This window comes from Phalangium opilio, unplaced genomic scaffold, assembly GCF_054372755.1.
Source record: "Phalangium opilio isolate 3A_F unplaced genomic scaffold, DU_Popi_V2 ptg000082l_1, whole genome shotgun sequence".
NCBI lineage: Eukaryota > Metazoa > Arthropoda > Arachnida > Opiliones > Phalangiidae > Phalangium > Phalangium opilio.
This window is the reverse complement of record NW_028324189.1, coordinates 13,847,367-13,869,235: the sequence shown is the minus strand read 5'-3', so window position 1 is coordinate 13,869,235 and position 21,869 is coordinate 13,847,367. Positions and strand designations below refer to the sequence as shown.

Sequence of the window (21,869 nt, the reverse complement as noted above, 5' to 3'; positions counted from 1 at the left end):
CCTCGTTTGGTAAATATGAAAAACAAATTAAAGGCACGAGTCTAAACAAACAGAAAAGCTCGGAAGCCGAACCCTTAATATTTCCAGTTCCACATATTGCATTGCGGATTTGAATCTCTGGTCGATTTGATTCAGATCTGCCAAACGGAAATGACGAGATGCAAGAATTTAAATCTTCCAAGGTCAAAAAATGGTTGGAAATCATGTAATTTAACACACGTTTCAAAACGCTTGGAATAACCCCTTCCTGTAGATCGTGCATTGGATCAGGAGGTAGTTGTTGCGTAACATCAAAGTTCCTAATTCTCAATAATGGGCTTACGAAACGTACTCCGTAGGACTTGCAAAAACCTTTCGATATAGCTATACCTTCTAAATGATACTTATGTCGACTTAGTGTGCGTTTACATAGTAATCTTGCATTTGTTTTAAGTGCAATTTCTTTATAGTCTATCATGCAGAATCTACAAATTCTGCCACTATTGAAACTGCAATTAAATCCACCTAATTTGTGTTGGCCAAGGTTATCACCGGAAAATATTGACACAGTAGCTGTGTATCTAACTTGAGTCTTTTCTACGTAAAATCCATCTTCAATCAAAATGTTTAAATCGAAAATTAATGGTTTCATAACCTCCCTGAATCCAAAGCTATCAATATCAACTGATTTAGCTAAAAGTACTAAATTTATGTCACTTAGTTGCGACCTATATTTCCCGTCTAAATTTAGTATTGAAAAGTAGCACCCTAAAGTTTTGTGCTTTCCCCTTTTCGACCCCAAAGGATTTACAACCTCGAATTCGTCCAAATAGATTTGTAGATGGATTGTTTCCATTGAATATCCTTCATTGTTCTCGGTTATTGTCTTTGCTAGGTCGCCTTGCAAAAAGTGTCCAATGCAATGTTGTGGAATTTTTTTCAACTTGACATGTTTGTTCTTCATATCATTCGAAGAATAAAGCTTTTCGAGTACTTTAATGATAGGCACATATTGAAACACTTTTTTCTTTACATCTCCGGTGGTTTCAGAAAACGTATACTGAATTGGTTCTATTAAACCTTTTTCACTTTTACACAAGGCCGAGATCTTATGGTTTGAGTTTAAACTAATAAAAGCTTCTTTAACATCACTGACATTTGTAAATAAACTATTTTCATTGAAGTCCATACTTTTATCATTTGTTTTTAAAATTTTCGTTAAATTTTCTTGGCTAATGGTTAAAATATGTTCACAAAAACTTAGCAAATCATTGGTCAAAGATTGTATTACTCCACGTGGCAAATAATGCACTTCTCTATACTTGAGGATTATCTTCAGAATTAATTCCCGGATTTCAGGCGGCTGTATATTGACATCTTCTCTTAAAGTATTTTCGTTACCCATTTCCTCTTCGGGTAAACACTCTGGAATTTCTGGATTTAAATTGGCATTTGGTAAAGTTTCGTCCGGCGCGTTGTGAGGACTTTGAGCTAGGAATTTGTTTTTTAAAGCGTTGGGATGCTTATACTTTACATGCCGACGAAAGGTTTCAACTTTTTTGAAATATTTTCCGCAACCTTCCAACCCACAAGCAACACTAAAATTAGGATCGTTTCCATGGGAATTTTGAATGTGCGTTAATAGGGTGCTAAATTTTTTAGCTAAATAGGTACATTTAACGCAACTATAAAACTGTGTACTCATACTGTACAACTGAACTTTTAAATTAAAACTCGTAATTGAAAATACTTTGCAAGAAAAAAATAACCGACTCTATATAAATAGTGAAAACCAAAGGAATGTTTCGTTGATACTCCCGTGACCCAGGGACCCATTCTTTTTTTATTGATTCATGGAAAAAAACTTGAAAAAGGAGAGAGTTGTGCCTCAGGTAAAAAACCAGTGACGCACGTGTCCGATAAAGATCTTTCTTTTCGCGGAAAAAAAATCTTAGAGGTCCACGCTCGCTGGGACTCTGCGAGAACCCTTTGCCAAGCTCTAAAAGACGGTTGAGTTTTTTCTTCAATTATTAAGATACTGTGCATTTATAATATAGTGCAATATGAGTTGTAGTCAAGGGAGCTTAATTTTTTTGTTAAGTTTCGGCGAAAGGAACAAAAAAATTACCCTGAACAATCCTTCGTATAAGGCATTTCGCGAAAAACTAGAGACGGATGTTTCGTTAAAAGATTTTAATGGACAAAACTTAATTTATCAGGTAATCAATGTTATTTATATATTTACTAAATATAAATCATTCGTGAACATTAATTTAAGTTTGCCATTTGTGTAAGAAATTCGAATTTTGGTCACTTCCCATTCAAATATCATTTTCAATGTTAATTTGCAAATATTTCGAAATTCAGTACGCAAAAATGACAACGTATAGTACCTTACATACATGTTTATTCCCGTTTTAACAAACTTACGCACTAATTAGGTTTACGACACCGATTTTGATACCTTTGTCGATATGGACGAAGATACGGAAATGATAAATAAAATGAAAATAAGAGTGATAAACGTAAGTAATAAGTAAACTTGGCTTCTTCCATTTATTAATTAATTTATTTCTATTAACTATACCATAAGTTTATAAAATATGTTCCATGAGTTTGACATTAATTATAGTCACGGGTAATTTGTCGTAAAGCAACGCCTGCTTGTGAGCAGAGAGAATTAAGAATATTTTATAGTACGAATTATAGAACATTCCTTTTTTTATAGTTTTTAAATCGAATTATGAAATATTATAAGGAGCTAACAGTTCTGACCCTGAAACGTCACACCCTTCTATCTCTTACTAGAGTTTCATCCCCCCTAACGGTTGGAAACAGTATTCTACACGCATAAATGCCAACCAGAGAGGGGCTGAGTGACGTCAGACTATATCTCTTCCCCCTAGTCAGTTGTTAGCTCCCTATAGTTTTTAGAGATGTTTCACGAGTTTAAGTAATAGGGACTTGGCAGTACTACGTCATGCAACCTCACGCTAGCTTCCACTCATGTTAGAAAACATACCAGAATGGCGGCCAGGGGTGTGGCTAAAATAGCCGGAATTGCCAAGTCCCTATAGATAGTTTTCAGACTAGGAGGATTCATACCATTTACGCAAGGAGGCCTGACTTTTGACTCCAGCATGGTGTCAGGCCTCCTTTTGTAACACCTGAAGCCTGGCCTCCTTGTGTAAATGGTGTGAATCCTCCTAGTCTGAAAACTATGTATGAGATTACACACAGAGACAAGGGAAACTCGTTCTTACAAGGTTTGCATGGGTAGGGAGGGGGTTAAGGTGTGGAAAAGGATATTGCATGGTACCTAGTAACGGAAAGTTTGTCCGAAAAGTAACGTATAGAGGCGCCAGATTGTCGTGCCTTTAAAGGTTTTTACACTTTCTTTTCAATGCGCTTTCTCTCTTGTGCTCTTCTGGGTGTCCCTGCATGTCTCAATAGCCTCTCGTCATTTGGTATGTGGCTAGGGGACCCAATGCCACAAGAATCTGACGTTTCAGGTATTCGCGCCCGTCTATTCTCTCAACTGAAGAGCTAGGGTATTTTACCAAAGTCTAGAGGATATGAACCACTTTTATATAATCATGCACTTTATGATAGAAGCCAGAAACTTTCAGTAATTAAAGTTAATCACTAACTAAGTCGATTAAAGATTGGAGGCATTCTGTATCGGGTCTGTGGCAAAAGATTAAAGTCGGTCACAATATACAAAAGCGTCACGCGCGCCTCTCCGATACGGAGCCGGAAGGAGGGTTGGTTTTGGGGGACGTCGATAAAGAAATTTTCATACGGTTATTTATGTACAAAAATAGCCAGAAATATTTTTAAATGCTCATTTTATTCAAAAGTAATGAAGGGGACTTAAAATCATGCTTTATTTAATTAGATTTAACCAAATCTTCTTCCGAGCTACATCAGTCTTACATTTGGTATTATGGTACGTCATTAAATTGTTAAAATAGCTTGGAAATCAGTAAAAAGAGTAAATCCAAAACAAAATACTGATATTTAATAAAAACCATTTAATCTAATTAATTAAAGCATGTTTTAAGTCCACTTCATTGCTTTTGAATAAAATGAGCATTTAAAAATATTTCTGGCTATTTTTGTACATAAATAACAGTATGCAAATTTCTTTATCGACGTCCCCCAAAACAAACCCTCCTTCCCGCTCCGTATCGGAGAGGCGCGCGTGACGCTTTTGAATCGTTCACTAAACGCTTTTGTAGATTGTGACCGACTTTAATCGTTTGCCACAGACGTCACACACCCGATACAGAATGCCTCCAATCATTAATCAACTTAGTTAGTGATTAACTTAAATTACAGAAAGTTCCATGCTTCTATCATAAAGTTGCATTATTTATCACCAATCTATAGAATACCCGGCCATAATTTAGTTTGGGTTAGTTTCAGTCTCCAAGTGGGTTTCGTAATTCGTTGATAGATTTAACATAACCTTAAATTATAATAGAGCACTCGCTTGCTTCATCTCTTCTAATATTATCATTTTTTTTTTTAATTTTAAATTTCAAACGGGATTTCTGGATTTTCACATGGATTTTGAATGGGTTGGTTTCCTTATTCTGAAAGGGATTTTGAAATTTTCGGAGGGGTTTTCCAAGGGATTTCAGGGTATGTGTGCGGGATTTTTGTCGATGTCCGATCACTCGACTGTCATACTTGGGGGCCACATTTCATAAAATAAACTTCCATGGTCATGTTTCCACGCACTTGAGAAACACTACTTTCATTTTTTACTGCTAAATCGTGCAATCTTTTCTTGAAGAAAAAAAGAGGAAATGAAGCCGTAATTGGTTCACCGGAAAAAAGGGCCGCCAAGTCAAATGAAAAAGGAGATGCACTCTCAGAAATGGTGTCCAATCAAGTATGAAAATCTTATCTCAAAAATAACGTAATTAGCTTAGCTTATGAGAAGATGAAAAACTTACGGGATACAGTATAGATTGCATCGCGAATCAATTCATGTATATAGAAAGGCTACTGTAACCATGTCAAAAAGGCTGGACTTTAAATCCAGATCTAGAACGCCCACGTATGTAACGTCTCTATAGAGTGCTGTCAGAGCCTAGGAGTAGGCTAAACGTCACGAGTTTACCTTTGGCAATGGGCGGGCATGACAGTTACCGTTTCTTCTTAATGGGATTGGGTGACGTCACAATTTGCCTTCTGAAAGCACTCTATAGGCTTTACTTGCTGATTGGTGCACGCGGAATTAAGTTCAGCCTCTTTTTGACAGTAAGATTTTCAAGGATATAGCATAGCAAAAGAATCCTTATTCAATTGTATATGAAAACACTCATGATCAAAATTAAACTTGAAGGATTTGGAAAAGTCACAAATTGAAGTTGATGACGAAGACTCAACTAAAACTAATAATAATTCATGGTAATTTTTACGTTTCCAATATATGTTCCATAAGTGGAGCCCCAATGGAAGAGTTACGGAAATTAATGGGGCATTCTTTTGGAATATATACACTAAAACCATGGATAAAGAATGCGCGTGAGGAAATTTGTTTTCACGCTATAGGATCGGCAACTCCCTATCTGGGACGACAGCTTATTCTGTATATACTCTGTTACAATATCGGTTGTCAGCACGAGCAAAGCTGTTTCTCTATGTAACGTAGCTTTGTACGTGCTGTCAAGAGACAAAAAAATTCAGGATCTTCAGGATTTAAAATATCCGCGAGTTTTTTAGCTCGAGTGCACGGACCTCTAGGCCTTAGTTTCAAATACGTGTGAAATTACCTACAGCCTACTACACGTATTTGAAACTAAGGCCTAGAGGTCCGTGCACTCGAGCTAAAAAACTCGCGGATATTTTAAATCCTGAAGATCCTGAAGTTTTTCTTCTCTTGACAGCACGTACAAAGCTAGGTTACATAGACACCTTGGTTTGAGCGTGCTGCCAACCGATGTTGTAACAGAGTATATACAGAATAAGCTGTCGCCCGAGATAGGGAGTTGCCTATCCTGTAGAGTGAAAACAAATTTCCTCACGCGCATTCTTTATCCATGCTAAAACTTATAGCTTCACGAAAAGCACATAATAAATAAATTATGTATTATAGGATTATTGAAAACAAAAAAGATATGGTGGGTCTGGGTTCACGTACAAATTTTGGTCTGGAATATAAATTGCCAGAAGTTCCTGACACTTTCAAAAATAAAGAGCTATACAATTGCATAGTAAAAGAGAACAAGACGAAATTAAACCGAGAACTTATCAATATCTTGTTTAATGACACCGTCAAAAACTATTCACTGTGAGTCCAATACATTTCTTTTTATTTGGGAGAAATCATCACTTGAATATGGAACCGTTTTTAAGTTAGTGTTTCTGACAAGAGGCACAGACTGAAGATAAATTTAAATTCCCTAAATACTCAGTCTGGCCTGTTTCAAGAATGTCATGAATGTCAAATTGTACAGAACTGTACTGTATTCATGTGTAAAATGTATAAATTCATGATGTAATGAATTTGTTTAATCAATGTGATGGTTGTCCTTGAACCAACTTTGTTTTTTTTTTTAAGATATCCACCTTCTCATATGCATGTTGCAAAGAAGCTAGTTTTAACATACCCACATTTAGTTCAAGATCCTGATAAGGAACCTTACGTAAGTCAATATTTATGTGAATAAGTTGTAAATTTAGGTTTCTCTAATTTGACCTAATTAAACATCACTCTTTCGTCATTAAGAAATGAAGTTTAAGATAATTTTCCATTTAGGAATACTGGTACAAGAAGCTCCAATCGAAATACAAAAACTTTAGATTTGGCTTGAAAGGGGTCGCTTCTGTAGAAAAGGCAAAAGGAACATATGGAAAAGCCCCAACCAAAAAGAAGTCTACAACTGTCGACAGATTTTCCACCTCTATAGACTTAACATCTTCAGCCCTAGCAGTGTGTGATGACCTTTCAATACTGGACTCTGAAACTGGAATTAGCGATGAAATAAAAGAAACATCGACGGTAGATGGATCTGAAACCATTTCCTTAAAAACTTCAGCTAAGCCGCTACCATCTGTAACCCAGAATGATGAAAATTCAGATAAAGATGAGCCAATAGAGTCTGAGAGTCTGGATGCTGCGACTGGATCCAAAGCTTCGGATGGGAGATGCAAATCTCCACCTGAGGTGATGTTCGTTCGTGGTGTGGTACCATCTCAAATTGAAGCTAAATCCGCTAAATCCACGAAATCCAAAACCCCAAGCAATAAAGAGCCCTCGAATGACTCGAATTTCGAAGATGAATCCAGCCTTCAAGAGCATATAAAATATATGCAACAAGAAATGGCAAAACCTAACAAGGACTGGATGATTATTGACGCGAGGATGAGTCGGACTTTCCATCAAAGGCGGCAAATGATACATGAAAAGACCTTAGATGCCGTATTTAGCACTTACCCGGCTCTTCGAGATATTAGACAGGTTAGAGAATGTTATTCCTATCAGAATTTTTTCTCGTATGACTAACGTCAATTATATTTCAGATCAATTTGGAATTTAAAAGGTTGACCAAGGTCGATATTGAGGAAAAATATCAAGAATCCTTTGAATTATTTTCAAATAAAATTTGGAACTTAAACCAAAAGGAATCAGTGGAGCTAAGGGCTGAATTGATGGGAAACGTAACGACTTTAGTGGACCCCGAGTCACAAACTAGTAAGTGTCATTGTTTTTCCTTTACTATACACAACCACAAATATATTTCTACAAGAGATATTTGTCTCCATATCGCATTATCCTTGGCAAAAATACCTTGATAAAAAAACTGTTTTCTATGATTTAGGAGCAAAACAAGCATACACTCTGATGCTTATACCAGGGAATTTAAAAGAGAGCCACATGCAGTTCTTCTGCCAAAAAAATGAAGTGTCTAAAACAATGGTGAAAACACCAGTTGTCGTCTATACAGGAAGGAACATGTTTTCTAGTGATCTGTATGAATTATATATTGATCGGGAATTGGTCACGCAGGCTTTTGACTTTTTATCTGCCATGTGTGCATTTTTTGCCTCCTTTTGGATTTTTAATATAGAATACCCTGCCGTTTTGACAAAAACATTGAGCTTTGTCGAGTCTTGTTTTCTAGGTTTGAGCTCAACCAAACTATCTGCTCAAGTGAAGGCATTATCAAAAAAATGTAAAAATACTGGCAAGTGTTAATAATAAATTGTTGCTTACAAGAACATTTTTAAGTTTATTGTACATATTTACGGTGACTATCCTTGTAATGGCGAATTGTAAGTTTGCTCTTTATCCTTTGGGAAAGGAATTTGAAAATCCGCTCTAGGTTTACACATATAGACCAGTTTTATACTTTTAAGGTTATAATAATAGACATTTAATAGTTTTAAAATACACCATTTTCTTGCTATAACAATGGTTTATGTTTATAATAGTACTCGTTTAACTTCAGGCCAATACCGGACTTTCAGTAGCGTATTAAGGGTTTATAATTATAATAGTAACCGTTTAACTTCAGACCAATACCGGACTTTCATTAGCGTATCAAGGGTTTATAATTATAATAGTAATCGTTGAACTTCAGACCAATATCGGACTTTCAGCAGCGCATCAAGGGTTTATAATTATAATAGTAATCGTTTAACTTCAGGCCAATACCGGACTTTCAGCAGCGCATCAAGGGTTTATAATTATAATAGTAATCGTTAAACTTCAGACCAATACCGGACTTTCAGCATCGCATCAATGGTTTCCATTCAAAGCATTAATAGTTTCATTTAAGACCATTAGGACATTATATATAAACTATTTTTGCAAATAATGGTTTTCAGTCATTATATTACTCGGATGAATTTAAACCACTACGGTACTTTTACCCGCGATAATTATAAGAATACGGTTTAGGTTCAAACCATTGCGAGCTTTAACAGTACTAAAATGGTTTAAACAAGACAAACTAATTGTTTAATCTTAAACCATTGCAATTCCAACCGAACGGTTATAAAATAAAAATGTTCTGCAACTAATCCATTAGAACTTAAAATGGTTTGTATGCAAACCTTCCAGGGTTTGAGTTTTGGACAAAAAGTACAAGCACATTTATGGTTTAAAAAGAAACCTCTATTTTTTTCAGTGTATAAGCGAATGAAGCCTCGAGTTAAGGCCTGATCGTCGCAAAACCATCGGGCCTCGAGTTAAGGTTTGATCGTCGCAAAAGCGTCGGACCTCTTGCTGACAGGCGGTTAAGTCGACTCTCAAACGTGCTGGATGAGGGTCGTATTTCATTCGTGTCGTAACAGTCGGTAAACCAGTGGGCCGTCGTCCCACCGGGCGGACACTTCGACTCTCAAACCCTTACTCTACCAGCCCTTTACCGACGATTTACCGTTCCTATACTAAAAAGCCGCGAAATCGTCGGATTGAGCGCGGCTTTAGGTAGGTATAATGACGCCGACATATAGTCGGCCAACAGTCGTTTTATAGTAGCCTCAAAACAGTAGGAAAACCGGCGGGCCGTCGTCCCGCCGGGCGGACATTTCGACTCTCAAGCCCTTACTCTTCCAGCCCTTTACCGACGATTTACCGTTCCTAAACTCAAAAGCCGCGAAATCGTCGGATTGAGCGCGGTTTTAGGTAGGCATAATGACGCCGACATATAGTCGGCCAACAGTCGTTTTATAGTAGCCTCAAAACAGTAGGAAAACCGGCGGGCCGTCGTCCCTCCAGGCGGACATTTCGACTTTCAAACCATTACTCTCCCGACTTATGAGTGACTTTTTACCAACTCGTCGGTAACACACAAAGCCGACCATGTAGGCCCTAGGTCGGCAGTGCTACTAGGGTGGCAGTGTTTACTAAAAAGGCATTGCCTCAAAATGAACACCGAAAATTGCGTCATTAGCAGTTGGAACCCAGTCCATTTTCTCTTGGATTTTCTTTCTTGGTTTTTTTTAAGGAGCTAGGGCTTTCAAGCCAAAACAAATCCGTGGGTTAGACAAGTATAAAATATTTTAAAACGGTTTTTAATTTTACATTGACAGCAAACAAGTTTTTAATTTAAATTCAACAACCTTCTTTAAGCCATTTGTTTGTTACATCTGGAAACCTTATTGTGATAACAATTCAGTATAATTAATAATTTTAACGTTTAATTTATTAGGTTTTCACCTTCATCATGAAACCTTTTTGTTTCCTCCAGTATTTTTGCTAATAATATTTTAGTTAGGAATACCGCCGATAGTGGCACTGGTGGCGAATGATAAAGTTTGCATGGTTTTAAAAGTGCGGCCTGTTTCGTGATTTGCATTGTGGCTCTAGAGGCATTTTATGTTCCTATCTCTATGAACGTCCCTCCATATGGAACCCGTAATAATATACCCGCAAATAATTCAGGCACGCGGGGTTCTTCTGAATTACAATGCGCATGTTGGGGTATTTGAAGATATTATCGAAAACATTTAGGTTGCGATCAATATCCACCGTCAATTTGGTCGACAGGTTGGCTTTAAAGGCTTCCATCAAACTGAAAGAGCCGACGAAGTAGGTAGCCTAAAAAACCTTCTTGGCAATTTCGTATTTTTTCCCCAAGTTGTTGGAGAACCAGACAAGAAAACGGCATATTCTCAAATCGAATCTTTCGGCAATCGTGAAAAAATTAAACAAGACGAGAAACAAAATGATAATCGTCCACACCTTCGAAAGACAGTGGTTTTATTAAAGAAGTCTACTAAAGATGGAATTGTGGGTAAGCACCTTCGGAGAAAAGACGTCAATGATTCCCCTAAGTGACATTTGATATTCGGGTTCGTGGAAATAAGACAACACCTTATGTTTGTAGAGTCGAATCGGGTGGCTATATGTTCGATTACGCTTTAACACATAAGCTAAATTCTTATAATTAAGAATTCTGGAATGAAGATACACGTCTCCATCCTAAAACAGGATAAGAAAAAAATTTAATATTTTTTCCGCTTTTCCACCTACACGACAAGGACCGTTATAGTCCGAATTTTAGCCTTACCGTTTTATAAATATCACTGGGAATGTACGTTAAGTTATTTCTGGCCAAAAATATTAAAAAATTTATCATAAGCGCAAGAAAGCTGGAAACGTTTTCAAAATTTACAGGCCTTTCGGATTGCATAGGAATTCCACAACGAGCCTATTTCCTCGATGGTATTTTGTCATTTTAATAGTTTTCTTCATATCGTCATAATATTTCTAGAATGAGACTTCTTATTAATTTAAATGACCTTGTCATTACCTTTCACCAAGAAATGTAATGACAAGTTCACAAGTGGCCCTTATCGACACACGTGGTAAACGCGATATCTGATTTCACATATAGAGCCAACGATATTTTTGCGCGATACCTAATTTATTAGACTTTGCCGTTAAACAGAGTTAATATTATAATAGACTTCGTAATGCAGGGTCTAAACTAAACTCGATATCATATTCCCCAGTAGAGAGCTGCACGGAACGGAAATTTTTCCGTTTTCCGCGGAGTCCGTTCCGTTCCGCCGGCTTAAAACAAAATCGGAATGAAGAAAGATCTATATTACGGAAACGGAACGGAAACGGAAGAGCTAATGAAGGAGTTGTGGAAACGGAACGGAAACGGAATAGTCAATGAACGATTTATGGTAATGGAACGGAAACGGAAGAGTTAATGTACGATTTATGGAAACGGAACCGAAACGGAAGAGCTAATGAACGATTTTATGGAAACGGAACGGAAACGGAGAGCTAATGAACAATTTTATGGAAACGGAACGGAAGCGGAGAGCTAATGAACAATTTTATGGAAACGGAACGGAAACGGAGAGCTAATGAACGATTTTATGGAAACGGAACGGAAACGGAGAGCTAATGAACGATTTTATGGAAACGTAACGGAAACAGGAAAAAATGTCTTTTGTTACGTTTCCATAAAATCGTTTATTAGCTCTTCCGTTTCCACAACTCGTTGATTAGCTTTTCTGTTTCCGTTCCGTTTTCGAATTTTTTCCTAATGTTGCTCCGTTTCAATTCTGTTGTGTTTATTAACGTACGTCTTTTTTTCGTTTTGATTCCAAATTGTTTAATTACATCCATTTTCGTTCCATTACGCTTCCGCTTGATTATTTTTGGTCCGTTTGCGTTCTGTGGTTAAATGCCGGTTTCGGTATCGCATTCGCTAAGCTGTAAATTTGTTTAATAATTGACAATATTTCCTGCTTTCCAAAATTCTTTTATTTTACATTTAAGATTATATGAAACCAAGGAAGTACACGCAGAAAACATTATTTCAAGAATTATATTTTAGAAACAAAAGTTTGTCAATTGTATCAGGTTTCAGATTAGTTCTTCTTTCCTCGAGAACGCGGCCTGAACTACTAAACAGTCTTTCACTATAGACGCTTGAAGCAGGATAAGGCAGCACTTTTCTGGCTTCTTCCGCCAATTTCGGGAACTCACCCATTTTTTCTCTCCACCACGCAAGAATATCATCCGACCGCGGAGGCTTCTCTTTCATATACTTTTCGTACTCGCCTATCTCCTCCTCTCCTTCATTCAAATCGTCTCAATAATCTGCCAGTACACCAGTGTACGCTCGTTTATTAGGTGGCTCGTGGTCATGTAACTCCGGTTCTTGGTTGCCCACATAATCATTGTTACACAAGGAGATAAGGTATGACGTAACGTTGCCTTTTTCATTTGAGGATAGCAACTTCATGGATTTCATTCTTGGATTTAAAGCTACACTTCTTCGGTGTAACTCGTGGATATCAAGCAAAGATAGCTCTTTTTTTAGCATCTCTCGACACTAAAGCAATTATGAAACATGTTTAAGTGGCATGCGTTGGTTTTTAAATTATAATTTTTTAAGATATATTTACTTTGGTAATTTCGAGATGCTCATCTTCGGAGGTAACAACGTCGCAATGATCTAAGAGTTTTTGTTTCCACGGGATAAATAGATGTATTGTTGGAGCTTTATCCTTTGACAATTCCGCAGTGGCAATTTCGAAAGGTTTCAACAACTTAATTAATTGTCGCATCAAAGAACGATCGATAGAATATATAAGACGGCTCGATTCGTTACGCTCACGTCGCTCAGATAAGATAGTTTCTATGTCTATGTAGGCTTCTTCAATTGATTCCAGCATGGCAACTTTGGAGTTCCATCGAGTTAGACATTCTTGTTTTAAACTTTTCGAAAGCTTCTTTTGGAGGTCAGCTCGTTTAAAATGAGTAACAAGGGCTTTTGCTTTGATCAATAGATTGGTCGTATCTGGTAACAAATTTTGCGAAGTTTTGGATTCAAAAATATGGCGAAGTTTTGGATTCAAAAATATGGCGAAGTTTTGGATTCAAAAATATGGCGAAGTTTTGGATTCAAAAATATGGCAAAGTTTGATGTTCAATTGATGGCAAGCGCACCAGAGACGTCGTTGGTTATGAGAAAATGCAGCTACCATGTTTGAAGCACCGTCCGTTACAAAGCAAACTTCTTTCTCGTCTTCAGATATGTTAAACTCAGTAAGGATTTCTGTCATTGCTCGCTGTAAATCGGCAGGTTTTTTTTCAGAAATTGGTTTTGTGGCTAGCACGTAATTTTCCAAACAAAAATCTTCTGTCAAATAATGAGCTGTGGCCGATAAATAGTTTTGCTTCTTGTAATCGTCGGTCCAAATGTCAGAGGTAATACCCATGTATTTAACTTTGGCAAGTTTGCCAATAAGAATAGCCTTTTTTGAGTTGTATATATCTACCACGTGTCTGCTGACAGTTGTGGAATGAGGGAGAAGCTTCCTCGCATCGACTGAACCATATGTGGCACCAATCTTAATTAATTCTTGAGATAAATCAAGAAATCCATGTCCATCCAACACACGAAAAGGCCTTAGGTATGGGGCGCCATGTCGGACATAATTCAGAATATGCAATCTGATATATATACGTCAACTTTGATATATATACGTCAGCTTTGATATATATACGTCAGCTTTGATATATATACGTCAACTTTGATATATATACGTCAACTTTGATATATATACGTCAACTTTGATATATATACGTCAGCTTTGATATATATACGTCAACTTTGATATATATACGTCAACTTTGATATACGTCAGCTTTGATATATATACGTCAACTTTGATATACGTCAGCTTTGATATTGTTTGCTTTTTAAAAAAAATAAAAAACGGAACGGCCACGGTCGTTAAATAGTTATTTTTTTCAATAGGTTTATGAAGAGTCTTAAAAAACTGAATGACCTTGACTGTTCCGAAATTCACCCCCCCCCATCCCTTCTCCTGATTCTATGCTAAAGAGGGGTCGGTTTTACAGTGGAAGGGTGGCCTTACCGGTCCCTTTAGAGATCCAGCCTTCATTTTCAGCCAATAGTTTTTTCTCTCTCAATAGGGCAAATTTTGGCGTAACAGTCGCACCTAAACCGGAGATCTGAGAAAAGTTATCGCAAGGTGGTGAATGTGTCGCCCTTCTCCAGTATTGCTACACAAGAGAGGGTAGTTGCAAATCCCGCTTTTGGTTACTTCCTAGGCTAATTTAATGGACTTCTGATACGGCAAATGATGTAATTGGGCTTTGTTTTTTAGTGAAGTATGGCGCGTTCCCACTGTCCAACTTTAGTCAGCTGACAACGCCAACCTGACAAGTCGGGCCGACTGGTCAGATAATGTGAACGAGACACCTGACACGACTATTGACAGTTTTGAGACACGATTTTGGTCGGGCAAGTACCCTTTGCTAAAAGGAAAGTAAGATCAGAGAAAACAATCTTTGGGAAAAGCAGTCAGAGAAATTATAATTAAGTTCTGTTCAGTTAAGTTCATTTGAAGATGCCGAGGAAAATCAGTCGGCCTGACAAGTCAGATAATGTGAACGGTGTCAGCTGACTCGAGATTAAACACACACATGCTGGGCAATGAAAGAACAAGAGCTTAAAATAAATATTGATACAATCTCTTTTTGTCACCAAAATGTGCAAGCCGCCATTGTGGTAGTGGTTAAACGGTTTATAAAAGAAGTTGTTTTTTAAATGACTGGCAATGAAGAAAATTTATTACACTTATTAGGAATGACAGAGAAATGACTGAAACGCAGTTGCAAATCAACTATATTGATAATTGTGCCTTTAAGGCTTAAATAGTAGGGGACCCTAAAAGGATTATTCAGTTCGAAAAACTGTTTTTGTTATAATAGTTATAAGAAGTATCGAAAATTTTAGTTTTACTAGATTTACCTGAAACGAAAAAAGCACGCACATGATCAGATCATTTCTTTGATTTACGTGAACTCTCTCATCGACATATTAAAACTTTTACCATTCGAAAAAATGCATGGCCAAGTTCAGAAACACTAACCTAATCTTATCATATTTTTGTCCAAAAAAAAAGGTTATATACAAGAAATTGTAATTCTTTATTGAAATTTTTAATTATTTTCGTTTATGTAATTAATACGTAACAAATCAATAACTTGCACATACAGATTAATACCACTATTTCCGTCATCCGATACCGGATCAATTTGATTATGTAGTTCCGTTATCAAAATATCGTTTAAAACTAAACGAGACTCAGGCACTTCAACATGGTTCCGGGATTCAACTGGAGTGTTTCTAATTTCGTCAACGCCATACATAATTGGGTCACGTTGATACTCCAAGTTTTCATATTCAATATCCATGGCATTCATCGTTGAAATCGCGAATAACTGGACTGGAGAATGAGCGTTTTCTGTACTTAATGAATGGTGGTTCCACAAGTTCAAAAAATATCGGCATGATTCTCTTATTCTAGGTTGGTAAATGTAATGTAACGCAAACAAATGAAGATCGTTTTCAACATCAAGCAAGCCATGATCTTCCATGAAATGAAAAATATTTCTGTATTGCGATGATACTAATCTATTAACTTCTCTCCACAAACGTTCAATCCTCTGATTGTGAACAGATCGCCCAGTTATGAAGCTTCCTCGATGTGAACAGATCGCCCAGTTATGAAGCTTCCTCGATGTAAACCTCTGTTTTCTAGCATGAATCGTGCCACTTCAATATTTTCTGTTCCATGGTCGCCCCTTACACGAGAAGGAATTCCAAAAATTTCAACTCCCTCTTGGAAAAGGCTTAATACACTTGAAGCTCGGTTATTTGTGAGGCAGTCCAAATAAATAAGTAGCCTGCTAAAACCATCAATACTGGCGTGAAAAACGAACCTCCACTTTATTAACTTGTGATTGCTATCAATGTGCCTATAAAGACATAAGATCCTCCATTTGAGTACAGTTATTAATCTAGACCACAGAGAAAAACCAAAAAAGGCAATCTTTACCTCCTATAAGAGCAACTAAGAACTTTTCTAGTTTAATTTAAATTAGTAGCAAATTTGGGCAAATTTACATTACTAAAATGTATTTACAACAATATTTCAATTATACAAGAAATTTTAACTATTTAAGGAAGGGTTACATGGTTTTTGACGAAATATACGAAGTGTATTTTCAGTTTATTTCCATTTCCACTACTTAAAGGCCCATTCACACTAGACTAAAATCTTGCGTTTCCGTCGGTTGCGTCGTTAATTTCGCTTCGGTCGCGTCGGTACGTTCTTTTCCCTGTTCAGACGTGAAAGCATATATCATGATATTTGGACCATGACTTTCGAGTATTGAAATAGCCAAATAAACAATGATAAAGACCGCCAAGAGTCCAAAAACGTTTCATATATGATATATCGTCTGCTAAAGCGTAGCTAACTCGATCATCATACATCAAGAGACACTATCGAGTGAGCTATGGGTAAGGAAAAGGCGCTAAGTAGGTGGCGCCATCTCGACACTCAGTTACGAAATTGAAAGATTTCAAACTATGCGAGCAAATATTTCTCGTTGTAGTTGACACGTGTGAACAGTCTAATGAAGCGATCAAAGCGACTTCGCTGACGTGAACGTAATATTTTAGTCTATTGTGAATGGGCCTTAAACACGCCACAAAATTTTACTCCGATCAACCGTTTTTAAGAGAACTTAAAAAGACAATTTTTTGGGAAGAATTCAAACTGTACCTCTTTGTGACGTATAGGTAATTATCTGAAAGTGACTGGATAGTTTGTTCGAAAACTAAAAAAGTTCATTAAGCTTGGTATTTCACGAGGTTCAGCGCGTGAAAATGAACATTTATAATAATAATAATAATTTTACATACAAGGAGCGAGTGGAGTCACGTAAGGATTCTATTTATGTCACGGGACTTAAGAGATGACGTAGGAAGAGCGAAATAATTTAATAAAAAAAAACTAGCGGTTATCGGTTGAAAAAGCCAATTTTACAATATTTGTAATTGTTTCAGCAATTTGTTTTATATCATACGTGGAGATTTATTTAGAATCGCTTTTTAAAGCTTTTCTCGAAAATACTACTCAAATTTTATTCAAGTTACTCCGACTAGTTTCTTTATCGTTATTTCTTGTACACTTGTAATATCGTTCTAAATATATTTTTATTTAAGAGACGTTATTTCTGTAACTTTTAGTTAGTTATCGTAAGTGATATATTAGCGATTAAAAGGGTAGTGGCAACACCGCGCGTTCTACGAGAGCGCGAGATCGAAATACCCAATTAGTCTTGGGTGTCATCACACCTTGAATAATGAGACAGTGGATGTCTCTTGAATCCTATCGCGCTTATAATAAAAGTTCAAATTTTTTTTTATCACGAGATCGAACCCTTTTGTAAAGTTATCACGCTCGTGAAAATCAAAAACGATAAAATTTAACTTTGAACATCTTGTTTTTTATAAGCACGAGCGAAATCGCGAGACATCCGTCGGACTCTTCCGTCCTTTTGTTTTTAAAGGTTTGATGACACTTACAACTTATAGCCTATTTATATCGCGCGGTGTCGTAAGATTGCGTAGTGACTCGCGAGACTGACACAAACCCCTTAAAGGGAAGGTGAAGTGGAAAATCAAGTGATTTTTATTCAATTCTTCTACTAGTTATAAGACCTATCTGCACAGTGAAACATCCAGGAAATATCTCTGAATGATTTTAAAAATCAAAATAGATTCAGATTTCATCAATAATTTAAAGCTAGCACCTTCGACCAATCGTGTAACGCTCTGCCTTTCATTTGACAAAATTTACGTAGCAGGCTCTATTTCGAGCATTATTTAGCGCGAGATATGATAAATATTGCGCGCTATGGGATAACCGTGGCACGCGACATTGAGCATGACTTGGATGTTTTGTTAACTGGAAGGCAGGGCGTTACGCGATTGGTCGAAGGTGCTAGCTTTAAATTATCGATGAAATCTGAATCTATTTTGATTTTTAAAATCATTCCGAGACATTACCCGGATGTTTCACTATGCAGATAGGTCTTATAACTAGTAGAGGAATCGATTACTTTATTTTCCTCTTCACCCTCCCTTTAAACTATACTTTATCACTTACAGAAAAAGTTACAGAATAGCCCCGTTGATAATATTTCGAAAATTAAAATATACCGATTATTATCTTCCAAAAAAAAAACACTGTAAATAAATCTGTTCAAAGATTATAATACTGAGGCGGTAGGAGTTAATAAATTACCATAATGAATTTGCTCCTCGAACATTATAACTTCTCCTTAAAATTGTTACTCTACGTCGGAGCGCCCGTCCAACTGGATCTAAAATATTCAGTCTTTCTCTGATTCTCCAACGTTGTATTCTTATACCATTTGCACGTAAACCACCTATAACGTACGTTTCACCAACGTTATTTGTATGTGTCAGAATTCTTCTTATATAATTGTCAAGGACTTCATCTTCGATAAATTCCTCTTCATTCAAATCGAGATATTGTCGATGGCGGAAAAGTGTTCTGACATTAAGACCCAAGAAAGCTGCTACTTGATTCCAATTCAAATGAAGTTCATTTCTACAGTACACAATTTGATTTCGAGTTACGTCATAGCGCGGACGTCCAACAAGTCCATTGTGTAAAACTGGACATTCGTAGGGATCTTCAACGAAATCATTTCCAGCGCCTTGTAGCCGTATTTCTAGATCAGTAACTAATTGCGCAACACTATTATAAATGGCGTCTATGTCACGCAATATTCCTTCCGAAATGTTACTTTCAATAGTACAAACTACAGCAGCTAATATTCTGGCATGTTCTTGAAGTCGGCGATGTAATATCTCTATCACATTTTCGTCCCCAGAATAATGATTTCTTAGAGCCTCTTCAAACGTGTGCTTTAATTCGTTAAAATAGTCCTCAAGCAGTGTGCAATTTAAAGAAGATAATAACAGAAATAAGATAAAAACTCTTAAAACCGACATTTGAAACACAGCAAACAAATACCAATTTACCGGTGAAAGAAATTCAAAGCTACTAAAGATTATTCCTTTAGGCCGGCCTATACTCGTTCCACCGTGTGTCAAATTCAGAAATTCAAAAATTCTATAAGATATACAAGTTTGTTTTCGAGGGGCTACTCACTCTCGGATTCCACGTGCATTAAGAGTTACGAGCAATCGTATTAGATTATATTATAGTCATGTTTATTCGAACTATGGAGCTAACTCTTATTTAGGAAAGTATAGTGGAAGTCAAGTCTTACTGGACACAGTTAATGGATCCCTTTCATGCAATCAAAACTAAAACTACAGCGTGTACACCAATTACGCTTAGTGACTGACCCCTCGCAAAATATATTGCTGTTGGTAAGGGCTTGGTGAACTTCAACCCCTCTCTGCGTGTGAAAACCTTCGCACTTGGCCGAGAACCCATAAAATAAAACGAAAATAGGGCGGCTAGGCCGATCTCACTTCTGCTGAAACCAGTGGTTCATTTAAGATAATTAATGTTTCTAATGACTTAAATGCAATTGTATAAGAAAATAATTGAACAATAAAATTAAACACATTTTATATTTAAAAAAATTACAAAAATAAGTAGAAGGGGGAAACTAAAATTCACAACCAGTCAATTCAACATAAAAGTTTATTGCACTGAAAATTCTTTGCTTTGGTTCCCACGATATGATGGTTCCCACGATATGAAAGTTCGTAACAACCAATAGGCGGTGGCCAAAATCCAACACTTTTTGAGAGAAACAGGGTTGCCATATTTGGGTCAAAAGCCGCCAATTGGGCTTCATCTCAAAAATATTGGCTTGAAATAAAAGGGTTGGCTGTTGGCTGGAAATTAGGCTTGTCGGGGTTTTTCTTTGGCTTTCTGTACTTAAAATACCGCCAATAGGGGAAGATCATTAGAATGCCCAAAAAACTGACAAATGGTGCTGTCAAACCTTTTGAGCGGCTTATAATTCATGATTAAATAAAATGATTTCATTTTGTTTTGCGTTTTAAAAATGGTGTCAGTATAGAATTTGCATTAAAATTTCTGAAAAAGCTAATTTCAAATTTTCAGGATAAATTTTTGGCTTGTTTTTGGGCTGGATAGTTTAGATCTTAGGCAGTTTTTGGGCTTCTTTTCGAAACACCGATTGGCGGTTTTTTGGGCTTGTTTCCAATTTGATTTTGGCGGGTTGAAGGTTTTCAATCTGGCATCCCTGGAGAGAAAATCAGTTGGTTGTTTAGCAAGGATTGAGATAGAATTGGTATCAGTATTTCAATTAAGCTTTAATATCAACATCGGTTAATTTACGATATGGGCTCATGATGTTAGTTTGTTTATAAGATTAAATCGTTACTTCAAGTGTCACAATACAATATCTATTTCCAAAATCGAGTGTTAGTAACTTTAAAACCATCTCCTCGTCACAGGATATCCGAGGGTGAATTTATTATATGTGATATGACAAGGTGCACTAGCTCACTCAAGTTTTGGCAAGGCCTAATACCGTTTTGCTTGGCTGCATGTCGCCGTCAAATTCCTTTTAAAGCATAGATCATATAGTATCCACCCTTGATTTTCATTTCGCAACACACGTTGGATTCGTAAACCTCGACACGCACTACGATTAGAAGCATTAAAATGCAAACACAACAACACACTGAGCGTATACATATAAGTAAATAACAATTCTCACTACAGCTGTTTTTGGGGCTGAAGGAGCGACCGCGGCGTTAAAGAAAAAGCCTCCGGCGGAGTCCGGCCAGTAACTTAAAGGGGGTAGTTTCGAGGGAACGAAATTCAAATGCAAGGCGCGTTCCATCAACAAAAAACATTGAATTCGTTTTACGCAATTATAATATTAAAATTTTATACAATTAAGTAATATTTAAGAAAACTAAGCACTACTTTCAAAGTCTAAACTTTAAAAATTCGACGATACGAGAAGGTGAAGTAACGGGCAACGAGAGGTAAACATTTTTTTAAATGGCAAAATTAACGGCAAGCCAAGGCTTAGCGCAATTTCACCGCCTTAAAAAAGTGCCAAGTTTAGAAATAGATTGTGGAATAATAAAAAGGTGGAAAATTATGAAATTGGGCTTATATTAAAGCTTGAAACCTACTTTATATTATATTTAAAATCCATCCATGAGCAAATCCTCTATTAAAGCAGTCTCATCTCACTATCGATAGGCCATTTCAACAAAAAGGCATTAAGAATAAACAATCGGATTATTATATACGTAAAAAAAAGGCCAATATTGGTTGCGCGGAGATTTGCTAATAAAACAGTGTATCCATGCCAAAATATCGCAGATTGGGGTAGTTTTTGAAATTTAAAATTAAACATACTTAAAACTAATTTTTCTCAAAAACCTTAAAAATGGTCCTAGAAAAAGGTTTAAAGTTTAATTTAAGACCGTTCCCAAAACTAACCAACGTATAGTTTTCCTAAATCACGAATAACCGATTTGTTTTTTTCGAAAAATTTCCCATGTTATTTCTATGGGAAA

General features: G+C 36.6%; 2 protein-coding genes across 2 annotated transcripts in view; both read left to right on the top strand.

Moving 5' to 3' along the window:
- LOC149651866 (unconventional myosin-Vb-like) overlaps nucleotides 1-21,869 on the top strand; it is a 419,287-nt gene that overhangs the window by 159,648 nt on the left and 237,770 nt on the right. The window lies entirely within an intron of this gene.
- Nucleotides 1,928-8,214, top strand: LOC149651869 (uncharacterized). The gene is made up of 9 exons (XM_089847126.1): nucleotides 1,928-2,198; nucleotides 2,421-2,504; nucleotides 4,781-4,879; nucleotides 5,336-5,400; nucleotides 6,089-6,283; nucleotides 6,554-6,638; nucleotides 6,752-7,453; nucleotides 7,516-7,687; nucleotides 7,815-8,214. Exons 1-9 carry the CDS (start codon nucleotides 2,043-2,045, stop codon nucleotides 8,189-8,191), a joined length of 1,935 nt encoding a protein of 644 aa, XP_089703252.1. The 5' UTR covers nucleotides 1,928-2,042; the 3' UTR covers nucleotides 8,192-8,214.